The 27,012-nt window shown below is 43.2% G+C and overlaps 1 protein-coding gene across 1 annotated transcript in view; it reads left to right on the plus strand.

Annotated features, from left to right (window-relative positions):
- Positions 1 to 17,319, plus strand: part of Atp12a (ATPase H+/K+ transporting non-gastric alpha2 subunit) — a 31,914-nt gene extending 14,595 nt beyond the window's left edge. Inside the window, exons 11-23 of the mRNA XM_090341818.1 lie at positions 624 to 758; positions 3,108 to 3,300; positions 6,992 to 7,167; positions 7,654 to 7,790; positions 11,491 to 11,641; positions 13,106 to 13,274; positions 13,363 to 13,517; positions 15,651 to 15,774; positions 15,940 to 16,085; positions 16,301 to 16,434; positions 16,597 to 16,698; positions 16,948 to 17,039; positions 17,206 to 17,319. Of these exons, the coding sequence (XP_090197944.1) occupies positions 624 to 758; positions 3,108 to 3,300; positions 6,992 to 7,167; positions 7,654 to 7,790; positions 11,491 to 11,641; positions 13,106 to 13,274; positions 13,363 to 13,517; positions 15,651 to 15,774; positions 15,940 to 16,085; positions 16,301 to 16,434; positions 16,597 to 16,698; positions 16,948 to 17,039; positions 17,206 to 17,234 (1,743 nt within the window). The 3' untranslated portion in view covers positions 17,235 to 17,319. The remainder of the gene's footprint in view (positions 1 to 623; positions 759 to 3,107; positions 3,301 to 6,991; positions 7,168 to 7,653; positions 7,791 to 11,490; positions 11,642 to 13,105; positions 13,275 to 13,362; positions 13,518 to 15,650; positions 15,775 to 15,939; positions 16,086 to 16,300; positions 16,435 to 16,596; positions 16,699 to 16,947; positions 17,040 to 17,205) is intronic.
- The last annotated feature ends 9,693 nt before the right edge of the window (positions 17,320 to 27,012 follow it).

A 27,012-nucleotide genomic window follows, 5' to 3' on the forward strand; every position in this document is an offset into this window, starting at 1 on the left:
CCACCTCCTTCATACTCAGACTCACACAGGACCCTTCCATGCCTTTCTTGGTGGCATCTTGGTCTAGAAGGCCTTCTGCTCCTTTCTTTCCAGATTCCCCACCCATCTGATATGTATATACCTCAAAACCTTCCAGTTCTCAGAGCTCCCACCTGTTTGAACTTCTCGAGTGCCAGTAGATGGCACCATTGGTTTACATTCTTACAGAATCCAGGCTCAGTCACTATTGCCCTGTGATTGCCTTGAATTGTCAAGTAGGTGATCAAGTTGAGACATGTTGGTTCACGTGCTAAATCACAAAAACAGGCACCGGTGGATCACCCCTGTAATAATAGCTACTCAGGAGGCTTGGATCACAAATCCCAGTGAGACTCTTGGCTGGAAGTAGATCTGTGGCTCAAGTGCTAGAGTGCTAGCTTTGCTCACATAGAGCTCAAGAACTGTGACTAGGCCTTGAGTTTTACTCCAAGACCAGAATTCCTCCTCCTCCTCTTCCTCATTATCATCCTCTTCTTCTTCCCCCTCCCCTCCCCATCTCCTCCTCCTCCTCCTCCGCCTCCTTCACATCATCACAAAAAGTGCCAGATTATGTGTTGCAAATATTTATTATTTTTGATTTGCAGAAAATCGTGGTTGGAGATGCCTCAGAAACTGCACTTTTAAAATTCTCAGAGGTCATTTTGGGTGATGTGATGCAAATTAGGAAAAGAAATCCCAAAGTCGCTGAAATCCCTTTCAACTCAACTAACAAATTTCAGGTGAGTTTCCTCACAACTGGAAATACTTGTCCCTGGAGTGCCGCTTCTACTGCATTTATCCATTAGTTCTTCTGTATTTGTGTGTGTGCCCATAGCAGGTCTTGAGATCAGGACCTATGCACTGGGCCTGTGCTTTTTGTCCTCAAGGAGGGCGCTCTACCACTTGAACCATACCTCTACTTCTAGCTTTTTGATAGTGAATTGGAGATTAGGGTCTCACAGACTTTCCTGCTAGGGCTGGCTTCAAACTTCAGCTCTCGGCCTCCTGAGTAGCTAGGATTGTGAGCCACCAGCATCTGGCATGGTCAATCCATATTTTGGATGATCCTTGTCTTCAGAAGTAATTCTTTGGAGGCCAGGAGTTTGGCCTAGTGGTAGAGTGCTTGCCTAGCATGCACGAAGCCCTGGGTTCAATTCCTCAGTACCACATACACAGAAAAAGCCGGAAATGGTGCTGCGGCTCAAATGGTAGAGCACTGGCCTTGTGAAACCTCAAAGACAGTGCCCAGGTGTGAGTTCAAGGCCCCCAGGACTGGAAAAAATAAAAATAAAAAGTAATTCTTGGGTACAAAGTCTACACACCTAATCAATACAGGTCAAGGTTCCTTTGTAGTTCTTGCTCTCCCTGAAGTAGGTTAGAGAAGACAATACAGTTAAAGAGAGTATCAAAGCCTACTGTTCTTATTAGGAATCTATTACAGACATATTGCACATGCATCTATACACACACACACATTCCCAGTACTCTCTGACATACATGCGCACACACAGACACACAGCACTAGATAACTTTTGAAAACGGAGGGATAATGGGCACATCCAAAAGGGTAAATGACAGGTAGAGGAAGTAGGAAAAATGAACATTGATTGTTCAATGAAAATACAGTTGGTTTCTGTACCCTTAAGTTCCACATATGTAGATTCAGCCAATGATGGATTTAAAAAAAATCATTGGAAACAAAATAATTGTGTCTGTACTGTACTACACATGTGCAGACTTTCTTCTTCTTGTCACTCGTCCCTACAATCAAGTAAAACCAAGACTTTCTTGCCAGCTGAACTGGAACTGTGATCCTCAAATCTCAGCTCTGTGAGTAGCTAGAATTATGGACATGAGCCACTAGCACACAGATAGGCACAAGCCACCAGCACTCAGCATATAACATTTTATATAAGGCTGAACAAACCAAATTTCAAACAATAGGACTGGGGGTGTGGCTTTATGTTTCAGTTTCCAAAAGCTTCCTAAATACCTTTTGCATTCTTAGAGGAGCTGTTGCTATATAATAATGGTTCTATAAGATTTAACCACTTTATTTTTTATAGAGAGTTTTTCCTTTTGCCTCCCCTTCCCCTGATTATTTTCTTAGAATAATTCTAGAAGTAAAAATTGCTGGGTCAAAAGTATTCATGCCAAACTTGTGACCCGGTTGCTTTGCTGTCCTTAAAATCTGTAGGTGACTGCGTCCTCTTGCATGTATCTCTGCCTTTCAAAGAAGAATAGGAATTCCTGCTTCCCTCAGAGTCACTCAGGTCTAAAATATGGATGCTTATCACAAAGAGGGAGGAATGAGCTTCAGAAGCACACAGACTTACAATTCTCACTGTACCCCTATAAACACACCCTGGAAGAGCTTATTGCAGGCTAACGAGCACATCTGACCAGGGTTTTGTTTTTGTTTTTGTTTTTGCAATATGAGCTCCATTTACTATGGAGCTATGTAAAAATCTTTTTAGGGGGCGGGGGGGGGTGAGTCCTGGGGCTTGAACTCGGCCTGGAACTGTCCTTAGCTCTTCAGCTCAAGGCTACCGCCCTACTCTTGAGCCAAGCCCCACTTCCCATTTTCTAGAGATTAATTGGAGATAAGCGTCTCAGGTCCTTTTGTGCCAGGCTAGCTTTGAACCTTGATCCTCAGATCTCAGCCTCCTGAAGAACTAGGATTACAGGCGTGAGCCACCGCACCCAGCAAAATCTTATTATTTTTTTTTTAATGATAGGTCATGCCTGCTGAATATTGTTGGCTTGTATCAGCAATCCTAGCTTCTCAGGATGCTGAGATCTAAGGGCCAAGGTTCCAAGAGGGCCAAAGAATAATAATCCAGTAGACTCATATCCAGTGAACCACCAAACAGCTGGAAGTAGAGGGGCAGCAAGAGCAGCAAGGCCCTGAGTTCAAACCTCAGTACTGGTACACACATGCACAAAGTTATGCCTAGATATATCCTCATTCCTTCTCTCCTCCTTTATGCTTTGAGGACAACCAGAAAACAGAGAACCTATTTCCCCAGCTTGTCTCCTATTACAAGGTGGAAGAGCTATGTCTAATGTGCTGTGTCTCCCCTCCCCAGCTCTCCATCCACAAGACAGAAGACCCCAATGACAAGCGCTTCCTCATGGTCATGAAAGGGGCCCCTGAGAGGATTCTGGAGAAGTGCAGTACCATTATGGTCCATGGTGAGGAGCAGCCACTGGATAAGAACACTGCTGACGCCTTCCTCATGGCTTACATGGAGCTGGGTGGCCTGGGCGAGCGTGTACTAGGTAAGTGCAGTGGGAGAAAGCCAGTGCTTTTCCTAGGTATGGAAGATGAGGCCTCATGGGCTAGCAGAGTAGCGGTGACATCACACAGACTACATCAAACACAAAAATGAAGGGTTGTAGGTATGGTTTAGTGGTTTAGCACTTGCCTACCATGTGTGAGGCTTTGAGTTCCATCCCCAGCACCAGAATAAAAGAGGAAGAAGAGGAAGAGGAAGATGAGAAGGAGAAGGAAGAGGAGAAGGAAGAAGAAGAAGAACAGGAGGGAGAGAGTAGGATGAGAAGGAGGAAAACAACGATATGATAACTGGAGAGTAACATGTAACTATGATGCTGAGTTGGGAGCCAAGGTTCATACCTGTAATCCTAGCTACTTGGAAGTCTGAGATCTGATGGCCAAGTTGTAAAGCCAGCCCAATCAAGAAAATCCATTACTCTTATTTTGAATTATCCACCCAAAAGGCCAGAAGTGGAGCTGTGGCTTAAGTGGTAAGGTGCTAGCCTTGAGCAAAAGGGCTAAGGGACAGTTCCTAGGCCCCATGTTCAAGCCCCAGTTCAGGTGAACACATACAAAAAGGATGTTATATGCTAGCATGGAGAAGAATGGAGTTGCTTCCAGGCAACCAGAATTATACTTTATGGGAGGAGTCATATCTTAAATATGATCTTAATGGGAGATGGAGGAATGTGTTCAGACAGAGGAACCACAAATGCAAAGCAAAGGGATGGAACTAACGCACACAGGTTGAAACATGTGGAGTGTTACAGGGTAGATGAGATGGCTCTGGTGTGGGAAGCAGAGCCAGAGAAGTAGATTGGAAGTTATGTAGTAAGGAATTTGGATTTCATCTTGCAGTCAGTGGAGAATACTAAAGACTTGGCTGGGCCTTTGGCCTAGTGCTTGCCTAGCATGCACGCAGACCGGGGTTTGATTCCTCGGTACCACATACATAAGAAAAAAGCCAGAACTGGTGCAGAGGCTCAAGTGGTAGAGCTCTAGCCTTAAGAAAGTCCAAGGACAGGGCTCAGGCCCTGAGCTCAAGCCCAGGACTGGCAAAAAAAAAAAAAAAGAACACTGAAGACTTTACAATAGGGATGAGCTGGCCAGAGTTAGACATAGTGTTTATTAAAGAGAGTGCTTGGTGGCAACAGGAAAAGATACCCTTCTCAAAGTCATTACCCTTATGCAGCTAAAACATGTTAGAAATCTGATGCTGCGTACTGAGAATGCAAAAGTGGGGTCTGGAGAAAGAAGCCTCATAAAAGTGAGACTTAAGGGCCAGGAGTCTGGCCTAGTGGTAGAGTGCTTGCCTAGCATGCACGAAGACCCAGGTTCGATTCCTCAGCACCACATACTTGGAAAAAAGCTAGGCGTGGTAGAGCTCTAGCCTTGAGAAAGTCCAAGGTTCAGGCTCTGAGCCCAAGGCCAGGACTGGCAAAAAAAGTGAGACTTAACAATGAATTAGGGAGTAATAGTGTCTTTAAAAATGACTGTAAGCTGGATGCTGATGGCTCACACCTGTAATTCCAGCTACTCAGGAGACTTGAGATCTGATCATCACATTTGAAAGCCAACCCAGACAAAAAGTCCATGAGACTCTTGTCTCCAACTAACCAGCCAAAAGCTGGTGCTCAAGTAGACCACCATCCTAGAGCAAAAAACCAAAAAGCTAAAGGGGTACATCTAGACCCTGAGTTTAAGCCTCAGTACCATACATACATAAGCACCAAAAAAATTATACCTCCAATTTTATGAGGAGCAAAAAGCAATCCCACAAACAAAGACAGAGCATGTTAGAGATAGAGAGAAGGAGCGTTAGAAATACTGTCACTGGGATATTCTCTGAGAATCTCATGTGTTCCACTGCTGACTGGAGGGTACCTGTTCAGAATTACAGAATCATGACTTCAAGAGAACAGTTTATGGTTAAGAATAAGGCTCATTCAGCACCATATAAGTGCTTGCCAGTAGACCTGGAATCTGTGGAATGTGTGTTGCTACAGGATAGCTGAGTTTCTAATGCAGATAAAATGTACAAATGAGATGCTAATGACTTAAGCTTAAACACAGTCTAAATAACCCACAGGACCTGCTAACCTCTTTTTCAACACATGATTGGCCTCTATCAAACTAGTTGCTCCAGAAACCTCCTGTTTGTCCTCTTAAAGTCTCCTTTACTGAAATGTGAGAAACAGTTAAAAAAAAGTGCTGAGAATTAGCTTAATATAAACTCTGATAAGAAAATTATGATCCGGAATGGGATTACAACCTCCAACTGAAATGGCAGTGGCTTAGAGAAAAGGATAGTCTACCACATTCTTAGTGACTTTTTCCTGTGCTTATCTTTCTCCAAAACTGAGCTTTGTTTCACTCCCCAGGCCCCCCTAAATACTCCTCCACTTTATACAATAACATGTTGTACAAACCAGAATGTGCTGGTTTCTCTGCCTGAACTAATCCTTCCTTCCCTTCTGGCCACAGAAAGCATCTCTGATAACTAAACGTCCCTCAACTCTACAACCATGTTTTATTAGACTTTATCTCTTCAGTTCTTTCTCCCACATAAACAGAGACATCTTCAGAAGTAAAGGCTATCCCACTTGTTCTAGTGTAACATTTGTCTAGAACATAACTCAGGGTCTAATGAATACACATTGGTTTGGGGTGAAATCCCTCTCTTTTTAAAAAAAAAAGTGCACTATGGAGACAGGTACATGCCTATAGTCCTAGCTACTCAGAAGGCTGAGGTTTGAGGATCCCATCCCAGTCACACACACACACACACACACACACACACACACACACACACACACACACACCATGATATGGACACGAGGCAATGGCTCAAGTGGTAGAGTGCTATACTTGAGCATAAAAACTCAAGGACAGGGGCTGGGAGTTTGGCTTAGTGGTAGAGTGCTTGCCTAGCATGCATGAAGACTTGGGTTCAATTCCTCAGTTCCACATAAATAGGGAAAAAAAAAGATCTGGAAATGGTGCTGTGGCTCAAGTGGTAGAGCTCTAGCCTTGAGAAAACCCAAGGACAGGGCTCAGGTTCTGAATTCTAGCCCCAGGACTGGCAAAGGAAAAATCAAAAAAGCTTAGGGACAGCCCCAAGGTCTGAAGCCTCTGAACTGACAGCAAAAATAAGTGCCTTGTGGAATTGAAAGAATTAAATCAATTTGGCTTTGTTCTATTCCAGTGTATTGAAAAAAATAGAAAATGACTGTCTGATTGCTGGTGGTTTATACCTGTAATCCTAGCTACTGAGGAAGCAGAGATATGAGAATTCATGTTCAAAGTCAGCTTGGACCATGAGACTCATAATTCCACACCTGACCACCAAAAAGCCAGAAGTGGAGCTATAATTTAAGTGGTATAGCCACAACCTTTAGTGAAAAAGCTAAGAAACAGCACCCAGTTCCTGACTTCAAGCCCCTCTACTACCATAAAAAAAATAGTAAAAGACCAAAAATATATCAATATGTGCTTCTTTTTCTTTCACTCTAGTTTTAAGCTTTTTTTAAAAAAAAATTTATCTACTTATTTATTTAGTTTGGTGCTATGAATGCAATCCAACATCTGCTATCTACTAAGCATGTGCTCTGCCACCATGCTAAGCCCCCAACTCCCCTTTGCTTTTGTCATTTCTTATCCTAATTTCATTAACTCTAAAACCCATGCCTTTTACAGGTTTCTGTCATCTCTACCTGCCAGCTGATGAGTTTCCAGAAACCTACTCATTTGACGTAGACAATGTGAACTTCCCCACTTCCAACCTGTGTTTCGTGGGCCTCTTGTCCATGATTGACCCGCCACGGTCCACTGTGCCAGATGCAGTCGCCAAATGTCGGAGCGCAGGGATCAAGGTGGGAGAGAGTGTCCTCACTCGGCCAGCCCTCTTGCATACATTGTACCCTTCCCTCCTCAAAGTCATTTGTCACAGTTGATGATCGGTATCTAGAGCTCTAAAATATGTTTGTCCTTATAATGTTGAAGCCACAATATAAATTCCGTCAGTTGTGTTCATAGCAAGACTGTGAAAGCAGTTAACTTACCAAGTAGACACTGATAGAATTTTGTTTAATCAACAAAGTATCATCGAAGTAGAAAGGTTTCCTCTAATATCTGAGAGTGAAAAACAAAAAAATAATGTAGGACTCAGGAAAATCCCAAAGGGATCTGTGTGTCCTTCAAAGACAGTTGTGTCTTTGATCTAGAATTTTCCATAAGGCAAATCATAGCAACTATAACAGTATTCTACCAGGTCCTGTAGAATCGGAGATAATGAGCCATATCTGCTTTGGCTAGCCCAGTTCCTCATTGTCCATGAGTCCCTGTTGTCTGTGTTTTAGGTGATTATGGTGACAGGTGATCACCCCATCACAGCCAAAGCTATTGCCAAGAGCGTAGGGATCATCTCTGCCAACAGTGAGACAGTGGAAGACATTGCGAAACGTCTCAACATTGCTGTGGAGCAAGTTAACAAAAGGTAAAAACTAACAAGGAGAAACTCAATGTCTTACTTATAGGGTCCAGTTAGAGAATCAGGAATATAAAGAATCCTTTGAATTTCATGCACCTTCCCTAGTTAGCAAAATGGGTATTAAATGTGTGTTCAGTTGGTTTCATAATGTGTAGTTATGTAAACCTATTCTTTTGGGTAAATAGAACTTGAATTTTCCTAAGAAATCCATTTTTCCTTGCCTCTCCTAACTCTTTCAATTGTGCATGTTCTTTAATCTGTCCAACTATTCATTATCTATCAATTTTTCAACAATTGTTGAAAAATAGTTAAGTGCCCACTATTTGCCAGGCTCTTGTGCCAGACCCTGTAACTATATCAAAAACAGAACCAATGCCACAGTTACTTTGGGGAAGTTTCATATCTAGCCAGAGTGAGAAAATAAAATCAATTGTAATATGGTCAGCATAGAGGAAGAAGCTCACGGGAGGAACAGTGTAGATTGTGAGTAATTTAAGTGAATCGGCGATGTCAGAATGTCAGGTTGAAAAGTTACCTGCTGGATTCGGCTCTCATGTATGTGGGCAGCAAGGAAAGACCAATGAACTCTTTTGAGTCTCCCAGGCACTTCTGCATTGTAGGAACACACAGCAGCCAGGCAATAAATTATTACTAGAAAACAGCAAATTGTCAAAATGACAGGCCTAGAAATGGTGTCTGAACTCTGAGATCTGTAAGCACTGCTTTGAATAATAACATGCTTAAAAAACAGGTTGAGGGCTTATTTTACCTTTTTTTTAGTGTGTGTGTGTGTGTGTGTGTGTGTGTGTGTGTGTGTGTGCGTGTGTGTGTGTGCACATGCACTACTACTGGGGATTGAAATCAGGATTTTAGTGCCTTAGCTGTTTCATCAAAGACTAGTGCATTACTACTTGAGTCATACCTATATATATTTCCAGCTTTTTGATGTTTAAATGAAGAGTCTATGGACTTTCCTGTGCAGGCTGGCTTTGAACTGCAATCCTCTCAGATCTTAGCCTCCTGCTTGTTTAAAATTACAGCACCTGGCTGTTTGCTTTCTTAAATAATAAAATTATACTTCTTTTTGTCAGTCATGGGGCTTGAATTCGGGGCCTTAGCACTGTCCCTGAGCCTCTTTGTGCTCGAGGCTAGCACTCTGCCACTTGAGTGACAGTGGAGATAAAGAGTCTCACAGAGACTTTGCTGCTGGGCTGGCTTCAAACCCTGATCCTCAGATCTCAGACCATGATCCTCAGATCTTAGCCTCCTGAGTAGCTAGGATTACAGGTGTGAGCCACCAGCATGTGGCTAGGATTTTACATTTTTGTAAATGTAAAATGTACAGAAGAGTAAAATTGATATTTTTGTGAATGTCGTTATTTATCCACTTCATCAGCTCTGGCTACATGACCATAAAAATTCTCATAACGTAAAGGGAAAGAAAAAGCCTTTTTCTTCTTATCTTACCTTGATATATTTTTACAAGCAGTTAAGAAGGCCCACCATTTGTTAGAATTCCAATATTTAGTATCAGGAAGTAAAATAAGCCGGAAAAGTTTAAAACCAACAAAACACAAGGAAATGGGCATGTAATACTTTGTGCCTACAACATTTAAGCCAAAAATTAATTAATTTGAAGGCTGGAATGTGGAGTGTTAGCTGAGGTGAAAGATGCTTGTGCCTGGTAAGGGAGACCTATGCAGGCTTCAGAGAGTTGTGTGTGTGTGGAGGGCAGGGCTGGGCTCAGAACTGAGAGTCCAGCCTACTGGAGAGCTTAACAGGAGGCCAAGCTCAGTCTGCACTTGACCTTGCTAGCCACACTTGACCTTATAGCCTGCACCTAGCCTCATTGGTAACAAAATTAGGCCTGAGAATAGAAAAGTAGCAGAGAAATAGCACAATCAGAGGATCAAGGTTCTAAGCCAGCCTACGTATGAAAGTCCATGAGACTCTTATTCCAATTAACCACTAGAAAGCCAGAAATGGTGCTGTGGCTCAAGTGGTGGAGCATTAGCCTTGAGCTAAAGAGCTCAGGACAGCACCCAGGCCCACAGTTCAAGCCCCACAACTGACAAAAATAAAAGTAGGTAGGCATCTGTGGTTCCCATCTGTAATTTTAGCATCGTAGGAGGCTGAGATCTGAGAATCGCATTTCAAAGCCTGCCCAAGTAGTATAGTCCACGAGACTCTCATCTCTAGTTAGTTGTTTGTTTGTTTATTTTTTTAAAAGCTGGAAGTGGGGCTTGAGGGTGTGGCCTAGTGGTAGAGTTCTTGCCTGGACTCGAAGCCCTGGCCTAGATTCCTCAGTACTACATACACAGAAAGAGTCGGAAGTGGTGCTGTGGCTCAAGTGGTAGAGTACCAGCTTTGAAAAAAGACAGTGTGCAGGTCCTGAGTTCAAACCCCAAGACTGGCAAAAAAAAAAAAAAGGTCAAAATTAAAAAAAAAAAAACTGGAAGTGGAGCTGTGGGTCAAGTGGTAGAGCATTGGCCTTGAGCAAAATAGGTCCAGGATACCACCCAGGCCCTGAGTCCTTTTGGTGCTCCAGGACCATCACATGCACACACACACACACACACACACACACACACACACACACACAAAATCACAGACAATAATCTTACTCAAAGAACACTTCAGCAATCCTTTCTTCCTACATAATACATTGCACATAGCAGACTTCTATAAACATGAAATAAACAAGTATAATTTGTTATGTGTGTTAGCATAATAGAATTTTATAACCCAGAACATATGTGCAGGCTGGGGGATTTGGTTTATTTTTGTGGTACTAGGGGATCAGACACAAAGCCTAGTGCATGTTAGGCAGCATTCTACCACTAAACTATACTTCTAGACCTGAACAGGCCATTTTCTCCTCTCCTTTTGTTTGTGAAATAAATTATGGTCCAAAGGTTCTGCTTCTCAGCTGTTCATCAAGGAAAAGATCATTCATATTTTATTCTTAGTATTATAGGATACTAGAATATAGCATGATTTTTAGCTTCAGTTTCCTGATTGTTTACTAAGGGAAGACAAAGTGTTCCCCTTGTCTGTACCTCTAAGGTCTCACTGGAGTAGTAGGTGTCAAGGACATTGGGTTCTAGATACTATCAAAGAAGCATTGGCCCAGCCCCCACCCAGAACAGTGCTTCAACTTAAGATCTAGCCATGAGCCTCCCCCAGTTTCTTAATTTCTTTGGGTGTATGTATATGTGTGTTGGTACTGGGGCTTAGGGTCTGGGCTCTGTTCACAGTTTGTTTGTTTGTTTGTTTTCCCAAAGCTAGCACTCTACCACTTAAGCTATACTTCCACATTTGGCTTTTTGGTGGTTAATTCGAGATAAGAGTCTCACAGACTTTCCTGTCCACGCTGGCTGTGATCCTCAGATCTTAGCTTCCTGGGTGACTAAGAATATAGGTACAAGCTACTAATGCCAGGCTTTTACTCAGTTTCTTGTCATACACATTATTTTTTTCTTTTCCTCTGAGTACATCATGTTGTTTTGTTTTGTTTCATAGTTGGCATGCTCTTGAGCTACAGCTCTACTTCCTGCTTCCAACACATATTGTGCAAAGCTCCTTTTGTTTTTGCTTCTGGAGTGGCCTTCTTTATCTTACCCCACAATGGTCCTTCCATTTTGGCTGCAAGTAGTCTTCACAGTCCTGAGATAACAGAGAGACCGAGTGGTTCTTGCCCTTGCAGGGATGCTAAAGCAGCTGTGGTGACGGGCATGGAACTAAAGGACATGCCTCCAGAACAGCTGGATGAACTGTTAGCCAACTACCCTGAAATCGTGTTTGCCCGGACATCTCCCCAGCAGAAGTTGATCATCGTGGAAGGCTGTCAGAGGCAGGTGAGTAGATGACAGCAAATGCACAGTGGCCTAGACCACTGGGAACTATGGAGCAGAGTTTGGGTGAGCAAACACTCTGTCTTCCTTTGAGATGCTCCCATTGCATCACTCCTTAGCCATCTGCATTGTGTCATGAAAACCTGGGACTTTCGACAGCCAAGCATGGGTCTCTGTGGTAGATGTGAATACAGAAAGATTTTAAAATGTAAGATAAAATATATAAAAACATAAAATGCAATCTTCCCTTGGTGTTCACAGGTTCCAGGAACCTCCAAAGATAGCAAAGTCCACTGATGCTTAAGTTCCTCATATAAAATAATACAGGCAGAGATTATGACTTAAGTGATAGAACACCAGCTTTGAGGGGGAAAAACAAAGCCAAGCAAGGGCACGAAGCCCTGAGTTCAAGCTCTAGTTCTGGCATGCGCGTGCGCGCGCGCACACACACACATACACACACACACACACACTCACACACACACACACCATCATCATCATCATCATCATAGCTAGGCCCTGGTGGTTCATGCCTATAATCTTAGCTCTCAGAAGGCTGAAATCTGATTAGAGTTCAAAGTCAGACCAGGCAGAAAAGTCCACCAAACTCTTATCTCTACTTACCCAGCAAAAGCCAGAATTAGAGGTGTAGTTCAAGTGGTAGAGCTCTAGCCTTGGGAGAAAAGACTGAGAGCTCAAGGCTCTTAGTCCAAGCTCCAGTTCTGGCTCTATAAACAGAGTAATGTGGGGTGATATTTGCCTGGGGTCTGTGAGCACCCAGTGACCTTATATCATCTCTTGGTGACTTACATACAATACTTGGTATAGTGGAACTGCTATGTTGTTATAACATTTTGTTTGGATAATAATAAAAAAGAAAAATGTATGTATATATTTAGTACAGATGTAGTTTTTTTTTCTTTTTTTTTAAGATGTAGTTTTCTTATTCTAATATCTTTTGTGCCAGTGCTGGGGCTTTTAAACTTAGGATCTGGACACTATTTCTTAGTTTTTCACTCTACACTGGTGCTCTGTCATTTGAGGCACAGTTCTACTTCTCACTTTTTGGTGATTCATGAGAGATAAAAGTCTTGTGGGATGACTTCAAACTTTAATCCTAAGATCTCAGCCTCCTGAGTAGCTAGGGTAACAGGCATAAACTACCAGTGCTCAGCCATTTTCCCAGTACTTTTTATCTTTAGTTGATTGAATCTGAAGATAGGAAAGCCACCAAAATGAACGGCCCATTGCATAAGAAACCTCTGTTGAATGGTTCATACAAACACATCTTGTTCCAGATGCTTTTTTTTGCTTCTGAGATTTTCATCCTTGTCTTTTCCCAAAACGCGCCCTTCATTTTGGCTTCCAGTAGTCTTGGAAGCCTCAAGATGAAAGGGAGACTGTGTTCTTGGTCCAACTTGAGGCCCATGAAACCTTATGTCATTGTTTTCCTGGGGGTACCCACAGGATGCAGTTGTCGCTGTGACAGGGGATGGAGTGAACGACTCTCCTGCTCTGAAGAAAGCAGACATCGGGATTGCCATGGGAATAGCAGGTTCTGATGCCGCAAAAAATGCAGCTGACATGGTCTTGCTGGATGACAATTTCGCATCGATAGTCACAGGAGTGGAAGAAGGTAAGTAAGATCTCTTCAGTGTCTTCTTGGCCATTGGGTTGCCTGTGGGACTAGATGCAAGTTTTCTAAGGGGATGCGTCTTGCCTAGGTCGCCTGATCTTTGACAACCTAAAGAAGACCATTGCATACACCCTGACCAAGAACATTGCTGAGCTCTGTCCCTTCTTGATCTACATCATTGTCGGACTCCCTCTTCCCATCGGCACCATTACCATCCTGTTCATTGACCTGGGCACAGACATTGTAAGTGACCCTGAAGAGAAGGAGGGTCTGCTAACATCCCTGAGCATTAAATGATCATAGTTACCTTCCAGAGCCATGAGACAGACAAAGTCAAAGCTTCTCACCCTTCCTTACTTTGGGACTTATAGTTGTGTATTTCTTAGGACCTCCATGGTGACATTATTCTGATGATCTACAGAACCCCCACTCTTCAAAGCAAGGGACGTAGTCATCTGTCAAATGTTTGAAAGGAAAGCCACTTTGTTCCATGGAGAAGTTTTCAACACTTGAGTCTTGAGGCTGGGGATATAGCTCTGTAGGAAAACAGATTAGACAATCCCTCCCTTCTCTTCCCCTGTAGGGAAAAAAAGTCTTGCTGAGCACCAGAGACTCTTACATATAATCCTAGCTACTTCAGAGGCTGACATCTGAGGATGGCAATTCAAAGCCCATCTGGATAGGAAAGCCTGTGAGGCTCTTATCGCCAATTAACTAGGAAAAAGCCACAAGTGGAGTTGTGGCTCAACTGGTAGAGCAGTAGCCTTGAACAAGAAAGCAAAGGAACAGCATTTGGGCTCTGAGTTAAGTACCAGTACCAGTACAATGTACAAAAAGTCCTTACCAGCACATGTATTATTGTTTCAGCTCCTATGTCTCACTATTATTCAGGGAAGATAAAGTAAGGATCCAAATTTCCCTGGGCCTTAGGAGATGGGGAGGAAGGGGAAATAGGGTAATAGTTAAATTGATAACTCCACAGCATTCCCCCCCTTCAATCTTGAAGTGCCTCCCCAAAACACAATGTGAAGTAGTCGTTATTAAGATTTATAAATATAAATATAAAGCCTTGTCCTATAGTAACTCACTGAAACCGCACCCCCTATATAATTATATAATAATATATAATATTTAATAATGGTACATGTGTGTGCACATGCATATGTGTGTACCAGGACTGGAGCTTGAACTTGGGGCCTAGGTGTCTTTCTCTTAATTTTTTTACTCATAGCTGGTGCTCTACTACTTAAGCCATAGCTTCTCCATATGGCTTTTTGTTGATAAATTTGGGATAAAAGTCTCATGGACTTCTCTGTAGGATAGCTTTGAGCCTCAGTCCTCAGATCTCAGCCTCTGACTAGCTAGAGTTATAGGCTCCATAACTGCTATTATAAGCTTGAGCCTATAACTATGAATAAATACACTTAAACAAAGCTCTACAAATGGTTCCCCATACATCTTTAGTTTTACATAAGCCACAAGGAACAAGATGAATTTTTATCACAAAAATGGTCCTGCAAATTGCCCTTTCCTCCCCCTCAGTGCGATACGTGTCACACAGGTTTGACCCTCCCATTTGGAAGAGAGGACAGATGTCTTTTCTTTTGAGGGGAATTGAGATCTCTATAGGGCATCACAGATTGTCTTCTAAGTCCACCAGATGTGTGCATTTTTCAAACACATAGGGCTTTACCAAGTATGGACCAGTTTGAAATGCAAATTCTCTGGTCCCAACCCAGACTTCCTCAAACGGGAATGCTGGAGCCCAGCCTAAGGCTTTATCTTTTAAAGGCTGGCTTGGCGATAGGACCAGTGAGAAAACCACTGCACTACCACATTGCTTTGGTATCTAGAGTCTGTCCAAGAGAAAGCATGACAGAAAGTTCTCCTCCAAGGAGGAAGGTGTTTTATAATGAGCATTTTTTAGAACTGTCCACATACAGTAATAAAAGGAAGATATTTTTTTATTGTTATTGTTGCTGGTAGTGTTAGTGGTGGGGTTTTGTTGTTTTTTGTTGTTGTTGTTGTTGTTGTTTTTGTTTTTGAGACAGTCTCAAGTTTAAGCAGAAGCTGGCCTCAAATTCACAACCCTTCTATCTCAGCCTTTCTAAGTTTTGGAATTACCACTGTCACTGCCCTAGGCGGGCAGATTGGTTTTTAAAACTGGCTGCTTTTAAATTCCACACAGTCCACCTACCTTGTGTTGCTTGGGCTTGGATAGACCAGTTCTACCCTCCTTTGTCTGTCTCTCTGTCTCTCTGTCTCTCTCTCTCCCTCCCCCCGCCCACCCCAGGCCCACCCTCACTCAGCCATGACTATTAACCCTCACTCCGAATAGACAAAGCATTTCCACTTTATGAGTCCTCTCCCCTTCAGATTCCCTCCATTGCCTTGGCCTATGAGAAAGCTGAAAATGACATTATGAACAGGAAGCCTCGCCACAAGAAGAAGGACAGACTGGTGAATAAGGAGCTTGCCGTCTACTCTTACCTGCACATTGGTATGAGGAATATGTTCTTCCCTGTCACACAAGGGTCATCCCCAGGGAATTCCCTCGAATCCCATATACAGTGAGAAAGTACGCTCTTCCTTTGGGGATGAGAGAAGGCCAAGCAGCTCTGTGAGGCTAGCACAGAGCCTAAGTCTATACCTTTCATTCTCCTAGGTCTCATGCAAGCCCTGGGAGCTTTCGTGGTGTATTTCACAGTCTATGCACAACAGGGCTTTTGGCCCACCACTCTCATTGATCTTCGGATACAGTGGGAAATGGATGATGTGAATGACCTAGAAGATAGCTATGGGCAGGAATGGGTGAGTTAGAATCTCCGCCCCTAGCATCACCTGGTTCTTCTCCCCTCCTCCCAGTGTCCCACGTGGACTGACATTCCTGGATGGCCTTGATGAGAAAGGTTTGGGAAGCTTCTCAGTTAATAGGGCTGGGGGCAGGTGGTAGGGGAATCTTGGGGTCATAGATTTGGCCTTTGCTAGGAATCAGCCTCATCTCTCCTTTCTCTGTCCTTTCACAGACAAGGTACCAGAGGAAGTATCTAGAATGGACAGGCTATACAGCCTTCTTTGTTGGCATTATGGTCCAGCAAATAGCAGATCTGATCATCAGGAAAACCAGGAGGAATTCCATTTTCCAACAAGGGCTCTTCAGGTACAACCCATGCCTGATCTCAGATCTGTGTCAGATGCCAGGATCTGCTGATCCACCTCCTGTGACTGTCACACGTAAGATGTTGATTCTACCAGTAGCATGGTCTACTGGCTCCATAATTAACAGAATTTAACTATCTCGTTTCTTTTGTATATGTTGCAGAAATAAAGTCATCTGGGTAGGAATCGCCTCTCAAATTATCATCGCTCTGATCCTCTCCTATGGCCTTGGAAATGTTACAGCCCTGAGTTTTACCATGCTCAGGTGAGTTTTCCTTCCACAGCACCAAGGAATGAGTTCTGCCCTATAGCAACCATAATAAATACCAGGCTTCTCACAGGCTCCCCAACAAGTGACAGTCAAATGCAGATGTTGCTTCTAACAATTACAATGCAAATTAAATAAGAAGCTTTGCAGGTCCATATTGTGTGAAAATGAGGCAGTCTCCTGCTGTTAGGCCAGTGTGTGGACTCTGAACAAGCCAGGACTTATCTTCCTCTCTTCTGTTTCTAGGCCTCAATATTGGTTTGTGGCTGTACCACATGCCATCTTGATTTGGGTATATGATGAGATACGAAAGCTCTTCATCAGGCTCTACCCTGGAAGTGAGTAGTAATAATTTTGGTTCTTTTTTTAAACACTAGGCCAGAAATCAGACTCTGAGCCTCATACATGCTAAGGAAAGACCCTAGCACTTCCAGATCAGCAGCTTGATTGTTGAGATTCTGTGTACGTTCTCCATTTCTGATTGACTTTTTTCTACCCTTACAGGTTGGTGGGATAAGAACATGTATTACTGAGACCTCATCACTCACTGAGTCTCCCACTGATACATTCTTGCAGCTGCAGGGAGGTCTTTAGATAGCACGGACATTGTCAAACTCCACACCACATACTGAAAACAACGACAACATACTTATGTTTTATACTTAACACTGAGATGGTTCTGTTTATTTAATTTTTAACATGTGTGAACTTTAATGTGAACCTCAGTATGTTTGTATCATTGTGTTAGACACAGGGTAAGCCCAGCATCTGCTGGGATTTACTTTAAGCTAAGATAGGATTGCTCAAACCTCATTTCTTCACTTTTATAATGGCCTCTGACCCCTCCTGAGAGGGGTGCATCCACTGAGAACAACTAACGTTCATGATCCCTTTGTTCATAAAAGGGTTTCTCTTTCCATGGCTTACAGGAGATGGAAATAACATTAGCTAAATATCCCAACAGCACAGATGACCTTAGTTTCGATTCAGATGTCTATTTATTTTTAAGTACTAGGGTTTGAACTTGAGAGCCTCAGGTGTATTACACGGGTGCCCTCTATAGCTGAGCCATGCCTCCAGCGCTAAGATGTCCTTTTTTCCATGACAATTTTTCACCATGACCATATCCCAGCTACCCAGCTCCCTTTGTGTCTTTCCTCCCTCTGCCCTCCCACCTCAGAAGGTGTCTTTCTTTCTTTCTCCAAGTCTTTCTTAGATATCCTAACTTAGAATGCTCAACTCATCCCAAGGCACTTTTACTGGTCAGGATTCAACCTCAGCAAAGAGCTGCTGTGGTTTAAATAGCAAAGTGATAATTTATTTCTTATAAAACAGTTGCGAAGCACTCTCCAGTAATTTTATGTCAGTCATGTTTTGTGTTGTAATTTAAAACAATCGTATATTATATATATGCCCATAGTGAGAGCCCCAAGGAGGCCTCATATTTAAGTAAAACATATTTTATAAAACCCAGTCTCATTGTGTTTTTCTTTCCCTTTTTAGAATATAGAACATAGAATGTGTGTGTGTGTGTGTGTGTGTGTGTGTGTGTGTGTGAGAGAGAGAGAGAGAGAGAGAGAGAGAGAGAGAGAGAGAGAGAGAGAGAGAGAGAGAGAGAGTACTGTTGCTTCAGCTTTTTTACTCAAGGCTGGCTTTCTACTTCTTGAGTCACAACTCTACTTCTAGCTTTCTGATGGTTAAGTGGCGTCTCATAGACTTTCCTTCCCAGGCTGGCTTCAAACCAGGATTTTTATATCTCAACTTCCTAAGTAACTATGATTATAGGCATGAGCCTCCGTGCCCAGTTGGTTTTTTGATTTTTGTTATTGTGAGTTTGGTTTTGGTGTCCTTTTTTGTTTTTATCTGATTTTGTCCTTTCACTTTACTAACCTTTATGTAAGATATGAAAATGTAAGATTTGTTTTTTGAACACTTCTTTTACCATACCTGAGCTCCAGGCTCTTGGCTGGGACTCCTTTCCACAATGGCAAATTAGGAAAAGTTTGTTTTCACAGCCTCTCCATCAATCCATGTCCAGAACTGATTTGATCAAATGTGAACATTACATTTGGTTAAACTTTCTCCATGGAGTGGTCCCCTTACTCCTTACGCACCACAGTCTTTCACAGGAGAGCCTTTGCTTCTTATGACTTACTGGGCCGGGGGTGGGAGATGGGGTGGTAAGTTCTGGAACATGCATAGGAAGAAACTTGAGAGGAGACATCACTGTGACATTAATAATTACTTAGACGGCAATGTTCAGTGTTCATGGTGTCATTCTCGTGGATTTTAATCTCTGGCTGGGTCATAATTATCACAATACTACTCTCCCATCATCACTAAACTGGAAATCCTTTCCAGTAGGACAGTATAAGACCAGCCTCATTCCAGTCCTGAGAATGCAGGAGGTGATTTCTAGATTGCAACTAAGAGAAACTTGCCCTTCCACCCTGGCCCTGCCATGCCATCTGAGTGTTAGTGGCTAAGATGCTGGCAGGTAGCTCTTGGTTCTACCAGGGTCATCAGGACACAGCCAGCCACATAGCACCAAACACGTGAATGAAGTTGAGTTGTGATTGAGTGCAAAGGGATTTCAATTTGAGGTAGAAGTCTGTTTACAAGTTTTAGAGCAACAGAGTGGGGTGAGCTACCCATCTCAATGCTCCAATGAAAGAGACAAGAAGTAGAGAAGCGCAAGGAAAAGAGATTTATTTATTTGGTATAGATAAAAGGATTCAGTGACCCCAAGTCTATCTTCCGGAGGCTGACAGGAGCTATTGAAGATTTATAGAAAAGGGAAACAAAGTGTTAGGGCATACAGATCTGGCAGAGCTTGAATTCTGATCAGGCCATTGGACTGCCTGATCATTATCTCAGAGACATTCTCTGTCATCACCTGAAGCGAGCGATCTAGTCCCCATGAGATGATTATTCTTGTATATGGGTACAGTCTCACCTTCATAGGCAATTGCCCTCATTTGGGATGTGATCTGTCCTCCAAGATTTATTACTGATTCCATCCTTCAACATAAAGATGCTGCATTTTCAAAGTGACTGTAAGAGACTCAAGAGGAAAAGGTTAAGGAGGCAGGAATCCAGCCGATGAGAATAAAATTTAGGGCGTTGGACTGTCATTGGACAGAGGTGAGACTTAATAAGTTTCCCTTTCAATGTAGGAACTCTTCAACTTAGGGTCCTTGACTTGGATTGCAGAATACAAATTTCAGGACAATCACGATGGTAAGAAAATTTGGCAGAGCTTTATTAAGTATACAAGTAAACAGACAAAAAGCAGACATACACAGAGAAGGACAGGGGGAGACTAACAAAATGTGAGTGCTGTTATCCCAATAGCCCCCTCTCTCATAGCTTAGCATGCTCTTTCCATAGGCAGCTTACAAGCCCCTTCACCTGGCACTCTGTTGGTCAGTTATACCCATATAAGGCAGCAAGGTCCCCTAAACCTCTTAGATCATATAGATCACCTGAGATGGCACTCCTTTGGTCAACTATAGCCATAGAAGGTGGCAAAACCTCCTAAACCTTGCAGGTTATAAAAGGTCACCTAACACAACAGCCAGCACTTCTCTTTTGTGAGAAGGGGTCTTGCTGGTCCCTTTGCTGGCAATACACCTTTTCTTTGTTCTCTGTACCTGGCTGGTCTTCTGACTAAGTCTAATATACTCTAACAGGTACTCTCATATGGGGTATTTCTGCTCCAGGGGTATTTCTATGGTAAATTTATGCAAAACTGGGTTCTGGAGTCAAGGAGGCACTCTGCTATCTATATTTGGGGGGCAGGAGGCACATAGCCTGCCAGATAGATGTTTATCCTCCAGTGGGAAATGCATCCCTCAGGGATAGCACTTTTATGTTTATAAATACTTTATTTCTGGGTTGCCTTCACCAGCCCTCAGTTTCCTTAAGTTATTCTGCTTCAAGACCAGTGTTTCGTCCTTTCTTCATTTTCACCACAAGAACAGTGCCTGGAGAATGATGGCAGGGATAACACTGATCCCATACGCATTGCACTCATAAATGGATATGCTGAATTGAACCTCTTCATTTATTTTATTTTTGTCCTATTGTCGGGAAAATATATAGAGGGGTCACAGTTACATTCACCAGACTGAGTAAGAAGATGGAGGAGGAAAGCTGACAGGCACAGACATTAGATGGACAAGCTTATTAACTGATTTCTACTGATCTAATGGCTCAGAGTAATTTTGACAGCGCAGGCACAAAGTGGCTGTATTTAGGATGTGACATCATGTCCTCTTACTCCTCTCTTACTCCTGACAACAGTTCCTTGTTTTCAGGACTGGCTTCATCCTGGGGGTCTAGGTGCTTATTGTTGGGATTGCCCATCCCAGCTGGCTTTCACAGGGTTGGACTCAAGGCCTAGGCACTGTCCCTGAGCACTTCTGCTCAAGGCCAGCACGTTACCACTTTGAGTCACAGTGCTACATCCAGCTTTTGGCTGGTTAATTAGAGATAATAGTCTGTTCAGCCATGTTTGCAGCCTGGCTCTTTGCTGGTTAGTTGGGAGATGGAGTTTCACAGGGATTTTTCTGCCCAGGATTGCTTTGAACTGTAATCCTCAGATCAAAGTAGTCTTTGCCACAAAAAGCACCCTTTTCTAATTAAATACCCTTTATTTCCAATTAAAGCAACAAGAGATGGATAGAAATAACGAGCAGAGCTTACCTATAACTTGCTAAGAATTGACCAACAAATACTTGCTAGAGTTCTGCAATGACAAAACTCAGTAGAAGTACTTTCCTAGCTGCTTAGGGAACCTGATTTCTGGTGACCCTAACAATGCCTAAGTTAACCACGTCACTTAAACCAAAGTTCACAAGACACTTTCCTCGTTTCACTCAGCGTTGACAACACAGACTGCACAGCAATGCCAGCTTCATTCTGCTCACAGATCCACATCTACTCCATCAGTACAACCTTTATATTGTTGCCCAGCATTAGTACCTCATCACACAGTCTTCAAAGGAAAGCTCATCAGCAAACTCTCCTCCAGTGGCAGCACACAGTGTTCAGTGTGAAGTCCAACAGTGATACCTGAGTGTACACACTAGATAACAGTGGCATTAGACTGAGAATGGCCACACGAGGCCACACATGGACAGCCTCAAGGCTATATGTAAGGTTATCTAAGCTGACAGGACTCAAAGTTACATGGATATGCTGAACCAGTGAATCACAGTCCTTGGAAATGTAGGCCCAAAGCCCTCTGAAATTACAGATCTCTCCATGGACCCTCAGGATATGTTCTAGGATCTCCAATTAGGAATGCTGTGATAATAGAAAAATCCTGAAATGTTTTAAATTGCATTCCAAAGGCCAGAAAATGAAGAGAGATGGATTCATTTATCAGTCGCTAAGCTAGAGTCTAAGAAGAAAAGACCACTTCATATATTCTAGAATGTATGTAGAAAGTTTAACTCAAATTCCATCATGATTCTTTCAGCCCCACTGAACACAAACCAAATCAAAAACAAAAATTATTTCTTGCTGGGCCCCGGTGACTCACACCAGTGGGGTATAGTCACTGTGCAGCAGATAAAGACTCCTTGCCCTGTTTTTCTGAGTTGTATTTGCAGGAATCAGGATTCTACAAAAGCACTGAAAGTAATGAGACTCTTCAAAGAGAGGGGCCCCAAAGAGGAGTCCAGTGGGGCTCCTGTCTTGGGCTTTGCACTGACTGTGAGTGTGTGTGTGTGTGTGTGTGTGTGTGTGTGTGTGCCACCAGGGCTCTTTCATTGGCTGAGTTGGTGCCCAGGGCATTATGGGAAGAAGGAGAATTTGAGTGAGAACCTAAGGCACTATGGAAACAGGAATAACAGGATGAGCCACATGCTATCTGCCATGTTATCTGTACTATTCTTTATCCTTATATAGCTAATGGTTCCCCTTTCTTTCCCTCATTTGCTTCAAATAACCTTGACCTTTTTACCTATGAAGTAGGGAGGCTGGATCTGGCTGGCACCATCTTGGCCTTATGGTAGATGGTAGGAAGTTGAGTCTAACTGGAGGAAGTCCCACCTCCTAGATAATTGGCATGTCTGAGTTCCTAGAGACGGGCAGGGACTTGGATGATAGAATCCTGGGCCTGTCAGTCCTATGCTTTGAACTAAGGAGACACTTGAGTTTCCTGGGCCCCTGCTCCCTACCCCTGACTCTATTTAGGCCCAGACCAGTTCTGGCACAGGAACACCATGCCCCGTTCCAGTCCTGTCTCCTGGATCTCCTCCAGTCAACACCACATCCCACTTCAGCTCTCTATTTGGAGGTTGATTTGGTTTGTTGGTAATTATATCCTGCTTTTTCTTTCCTCTCCTGGTCTCATGCATCAATTTTCTAACAGTGTTAAGCGTGTTTACTGGAGTGCCTATCTTTGTGACAGGCATCCATCTGCAGACCACTGGCACTCCAATAAAGGTTCCAAATTTGACCTCTCAAAATGTCACTTCTCTGTTTTGTTTTCAGCATTCAGTGCCTATATCCAACATAGGATCAGTATCTTTGTTCCCAATTACTATAAAAAGCACTCAGTGCCTGGCATATGTACACCCTATGTTCAATTTCCAGCCCTGAGGAAGATGAGGGAGGGGGAGGGGAAGGGGAAAAAAAGAAGGGGAGAGGGTGGTTGAGAGGAGCGGGGAAAGGGGAGAAAGGGTGTTTGCTTTGAATAGAAAGGATCCAAAGAGCTGCAGTTTTACCTTGAGCATTTCTGGCCTGTAGATATGCAAATGATCCAGTCTTGAGAGGGAGTGTTTTCTCTGCCCTGGAAAAGCCAGTTCTGCTCCTTAGCACAAGCACTTGACATTCCTTGGTTCGGAGTAAACCTGGACCTCTAGACTCCTGTGAATTGATTAGGCCAACTGTCTAACGCCCTCTTCCAAATAACTTAAAACCTATAACATGTGCTAAATTCTGCCTCTATGAGAGTCACCATCTTTACCTCATTAAAAAATGAATCCTTCTACAAAAAAAGGGAATGCAAGCCAACTTTACTCCTTATTCAGAGGCAATTTTATGTTTTCTTTGGAACTCAGGGCCTGGATATTGTCCCTTTGCTTTATGGGCTCAAGACTAGTGCTCTATAGTTTGGCTCACACCTCTACTCTGGCTGTTTGCTGGCTCATTGGAGATTAAGAGTGAAGGATTAATTCCTGCTTTATTCCCCCAGGAGATGCAAAGTACCAGGTATGTACCCATGTGTTTGTCAGCAGGTCACTGGAAGGCGGTGAGGTTTAGCGAAGCTTCCCTTTTAATATAGGAACTTCACATTTACGATACTTGACTTGGATGTAGAATAAGAATTTTTGGACACATCATGATGGTAAGAAAACCTCACAGAGATTTATTAAGTAAACAGGAAATCAGACAAACAGACAAAAAGCAGACCAATAGAAGGGCAGAGGAGACACTCAGGGAGACAAACAGAGAGACACACAAACACACACACTTAAGAGGCAGGAAGCTCCTTGGGCTGTCCTGGTATTCATAGGATAAAGGTAGGTGATCTGGTTTTAAAGTTATGTAAAGATAGGTGATTTGTCTTTGCTCTAATCACACCTGGTGTTACTTTCAGGGTATTCAGGTAAGAATGCATCCTGCCATAAAACGGATTGTTATTCTTGAGATTAGATTACTTGTTTTCTGATTCTTGAGATAAGGAGATTATTGGTTTTCTGCATTTGGGGGATTCTGTCAGACAAGTGTTAATTCTTGCGGTGAGAAACGCATCCCTCAGGAAGGAATGCATCCTGTTGTCTCTCTCTGAGGCAAAGCTAGCACTTCTATGTTACTAAATACCATGTTTCTGAGTTGCTTTCACCAGGCCTCAGTTTCTTTACATTATCCTGCTTCAAGCAGGTCATTCCAACCTTGGCCTCCAGAAGACCTTAGCCCCCACTGGTTTTAAGAAAACAAAGAAGCTACATTTTGTGAGGTTGAGAGTCTTTATTGGAGCTCTAGCAATCTATAGACAGCCAATTGTTACAAAAGCCTGCAGTCCACAAATAGGCTTGACATAGGAAGCTGCTCCAGAGAGCAAAGAAAGAACACAAACGATACCAACAAACTAATTCAGCTCCAAAATTGGGATGCCATGATGACAAGAGAATGGCCAGGAGACAGGAGACATGACATGGCACACCAGCACCTATGTTGGTCTGGGCCTAAATGGGGGAGGGGGCAGGGTTACAGGAGACCCCCAGTCCCAAGCACTGAACTGACAGGTTTAGTAACCTATCAGCCAAGTGCCCACCCTTGTCTCTCAGGATTCACCAGAGAAGTGGTAGCTTCACCTTCCCCCATCACGAAGACAAGATGTCAGACCCTACCATGTACCATATGGGCAAGACAGTGCCAGCCAGACCTGAGCTCCTTACTTCACCACACCCTAGATGGAGCATTCTTCTTTAGGCCTGGCCAAGGATACCACCTTTAGTCCCTGGGAGACTATAGCACATTTTTAAATATTTTGCAGGTGACAGAGAGGCCAGATCCAGGTCAGTGTTAGATCTGTCTGGGAGATCAGCCCCCCTCCCCACTTCCTCTTCATGAAAGATAGCAGATAGCCTTGCCAGAAATCACCTGCTTGAGACTGAAGCAGGATAGATGAAGGGAAAATGAGGATAAAGATCTGTTTTATGGCAGGATTACAGTCTTACATGGAAACTCAGAAAATAATGGCAGGTACAGTTAGAGCAAAGACAAAGAATGCAGCTTTGCACAACTTTAAAGCAGCCCCCCCACACACACACCCGCCTTTACCCTATAAATACTCCACCATCCCAAGGAATTGTGAAATTGTGTGTGTGTGTGTGTGTGTGTGTGTGTGTGTCTGTGTCTCTCTTCATGTTTGTTTTTCTGTGTTTATCTCCCTGTGAGAGCACCCACACCCAGCCCATGCACTTCTGTTTGTCTGTCTGCTTGCCTCCTTATTTACTTACTCAGTAAAGCTCTGCCAAGTTTTCTTACCATGGTGACTTGTCCAGAAATTTTTATTCTGCAAACCAAGTTAAGGACCTTAAGAATTCTTCATTTAAAGGAACTCTATCCAGAGACAAAACTACTAATCATCTGACTAGCAATCACTTGACTGTGAGTCAACAAAGGATCCCAGGCTCTGAGTGAAGGATCAAGGCCTACCTTATTCCCCAGGGTCAAGCAAAGCAAACAGGTGCATGCTCACATGCTTGCAGGAAGGTCATTCTGACCTTGGCCCCCAGAAGACAATAGTCCCCACACTTCAGGTGGAACATTTTACTCGGGGCCTGGACAAGGACACTGCCCTTGGCCCCAGAGAAACCACAACCCATTTTTATTTTCTACTTCCTTCTTAAGCCCATCTCCAAATCCAGTCCCTCACAAAACCCCCTAACCCATGGGAAGGTCTATTCCTCTTGCTAGCAATAAACAGTTCTAGCCTGTTGATGGTCAAGTCCAGCCTATTCCTTTTCTATTCTCCGTTTTCCTAACACTAAGGTCACTTCTTCCTCCACTGAGATCACTTCCTAAACTTTCCCGTCATGCCATCTTCAGACAGTGAAAGGTTCCCCAGGTTCTGAGATCACTTCTTCACCCGCTGTGCCTCCCTGCCTTTCCCTACATAGTCCCCTCCCTCTTCTTCTTGTTCTTTTCTTCTCCCTCTTTTTTCTTTTTGTTTGTTGTTCCCCTCCCCTGCCAATGAACTCTTTTTCTGCCTGAACCATGTGGTTGTCTCCTTTCAGTGAACCTTATAGTCAGGCATAAAGATATAGGACTTCAAAGGTGAGGATAAAAAAGAAGAAGGGACAAAGCCAGAGATGTGCTCAGGTAGGTCACAATATAAGCTGGCTCCCTCCAAGGCAAAATTGCTGTAGGGCAGTGACCTGTTAAGGTCCACCATCTGGTCATTCAGGTTACAGTATTTATTGACCTAATCCAATACACACAATAAAATCATCTATGGAACTAAAACTCTAGTCAGTGCATCAAAGGTCACATCAGTGAACTGTGGAGAACTAAAAAAAGTGCCCCCATTCTGAAGCAGCAACTGTCTTGTTGTTTATGTAAACTGTGAGTGACCCAAAAGTTCACCTAAACTAAAGAAACTGAATTGTGTTGCCACTAAGTCCCAGAAACTGACCTGTCTGTGTTAAAATTAACCAGAACTCGTGTAAATTCAAGGGATGGCATTTGTCTTCTAAAACCATAAAACTACCCTTAGACAGCTAATTAGGACTCTACTGGTATAGGAATCCCCCTTAGCTCCAACTGCCCTGAACTGTCCCTAACCCCTAC

This window comes from Megascapheus bottae, chromosome 11, assembly GCF_031878675.1.
Source record: "Megascapheus bottae isolate mThoBot1 chromosome 11, mThoBot2.hap1, whole genome shotgun sequence".
Classification (NCBI taxonomy): Eukaryota; Metazoa; Chordata; class Mammalia; order Rodentia; family Geomyidae; genus Megascapheus; species Megascapheus bottae.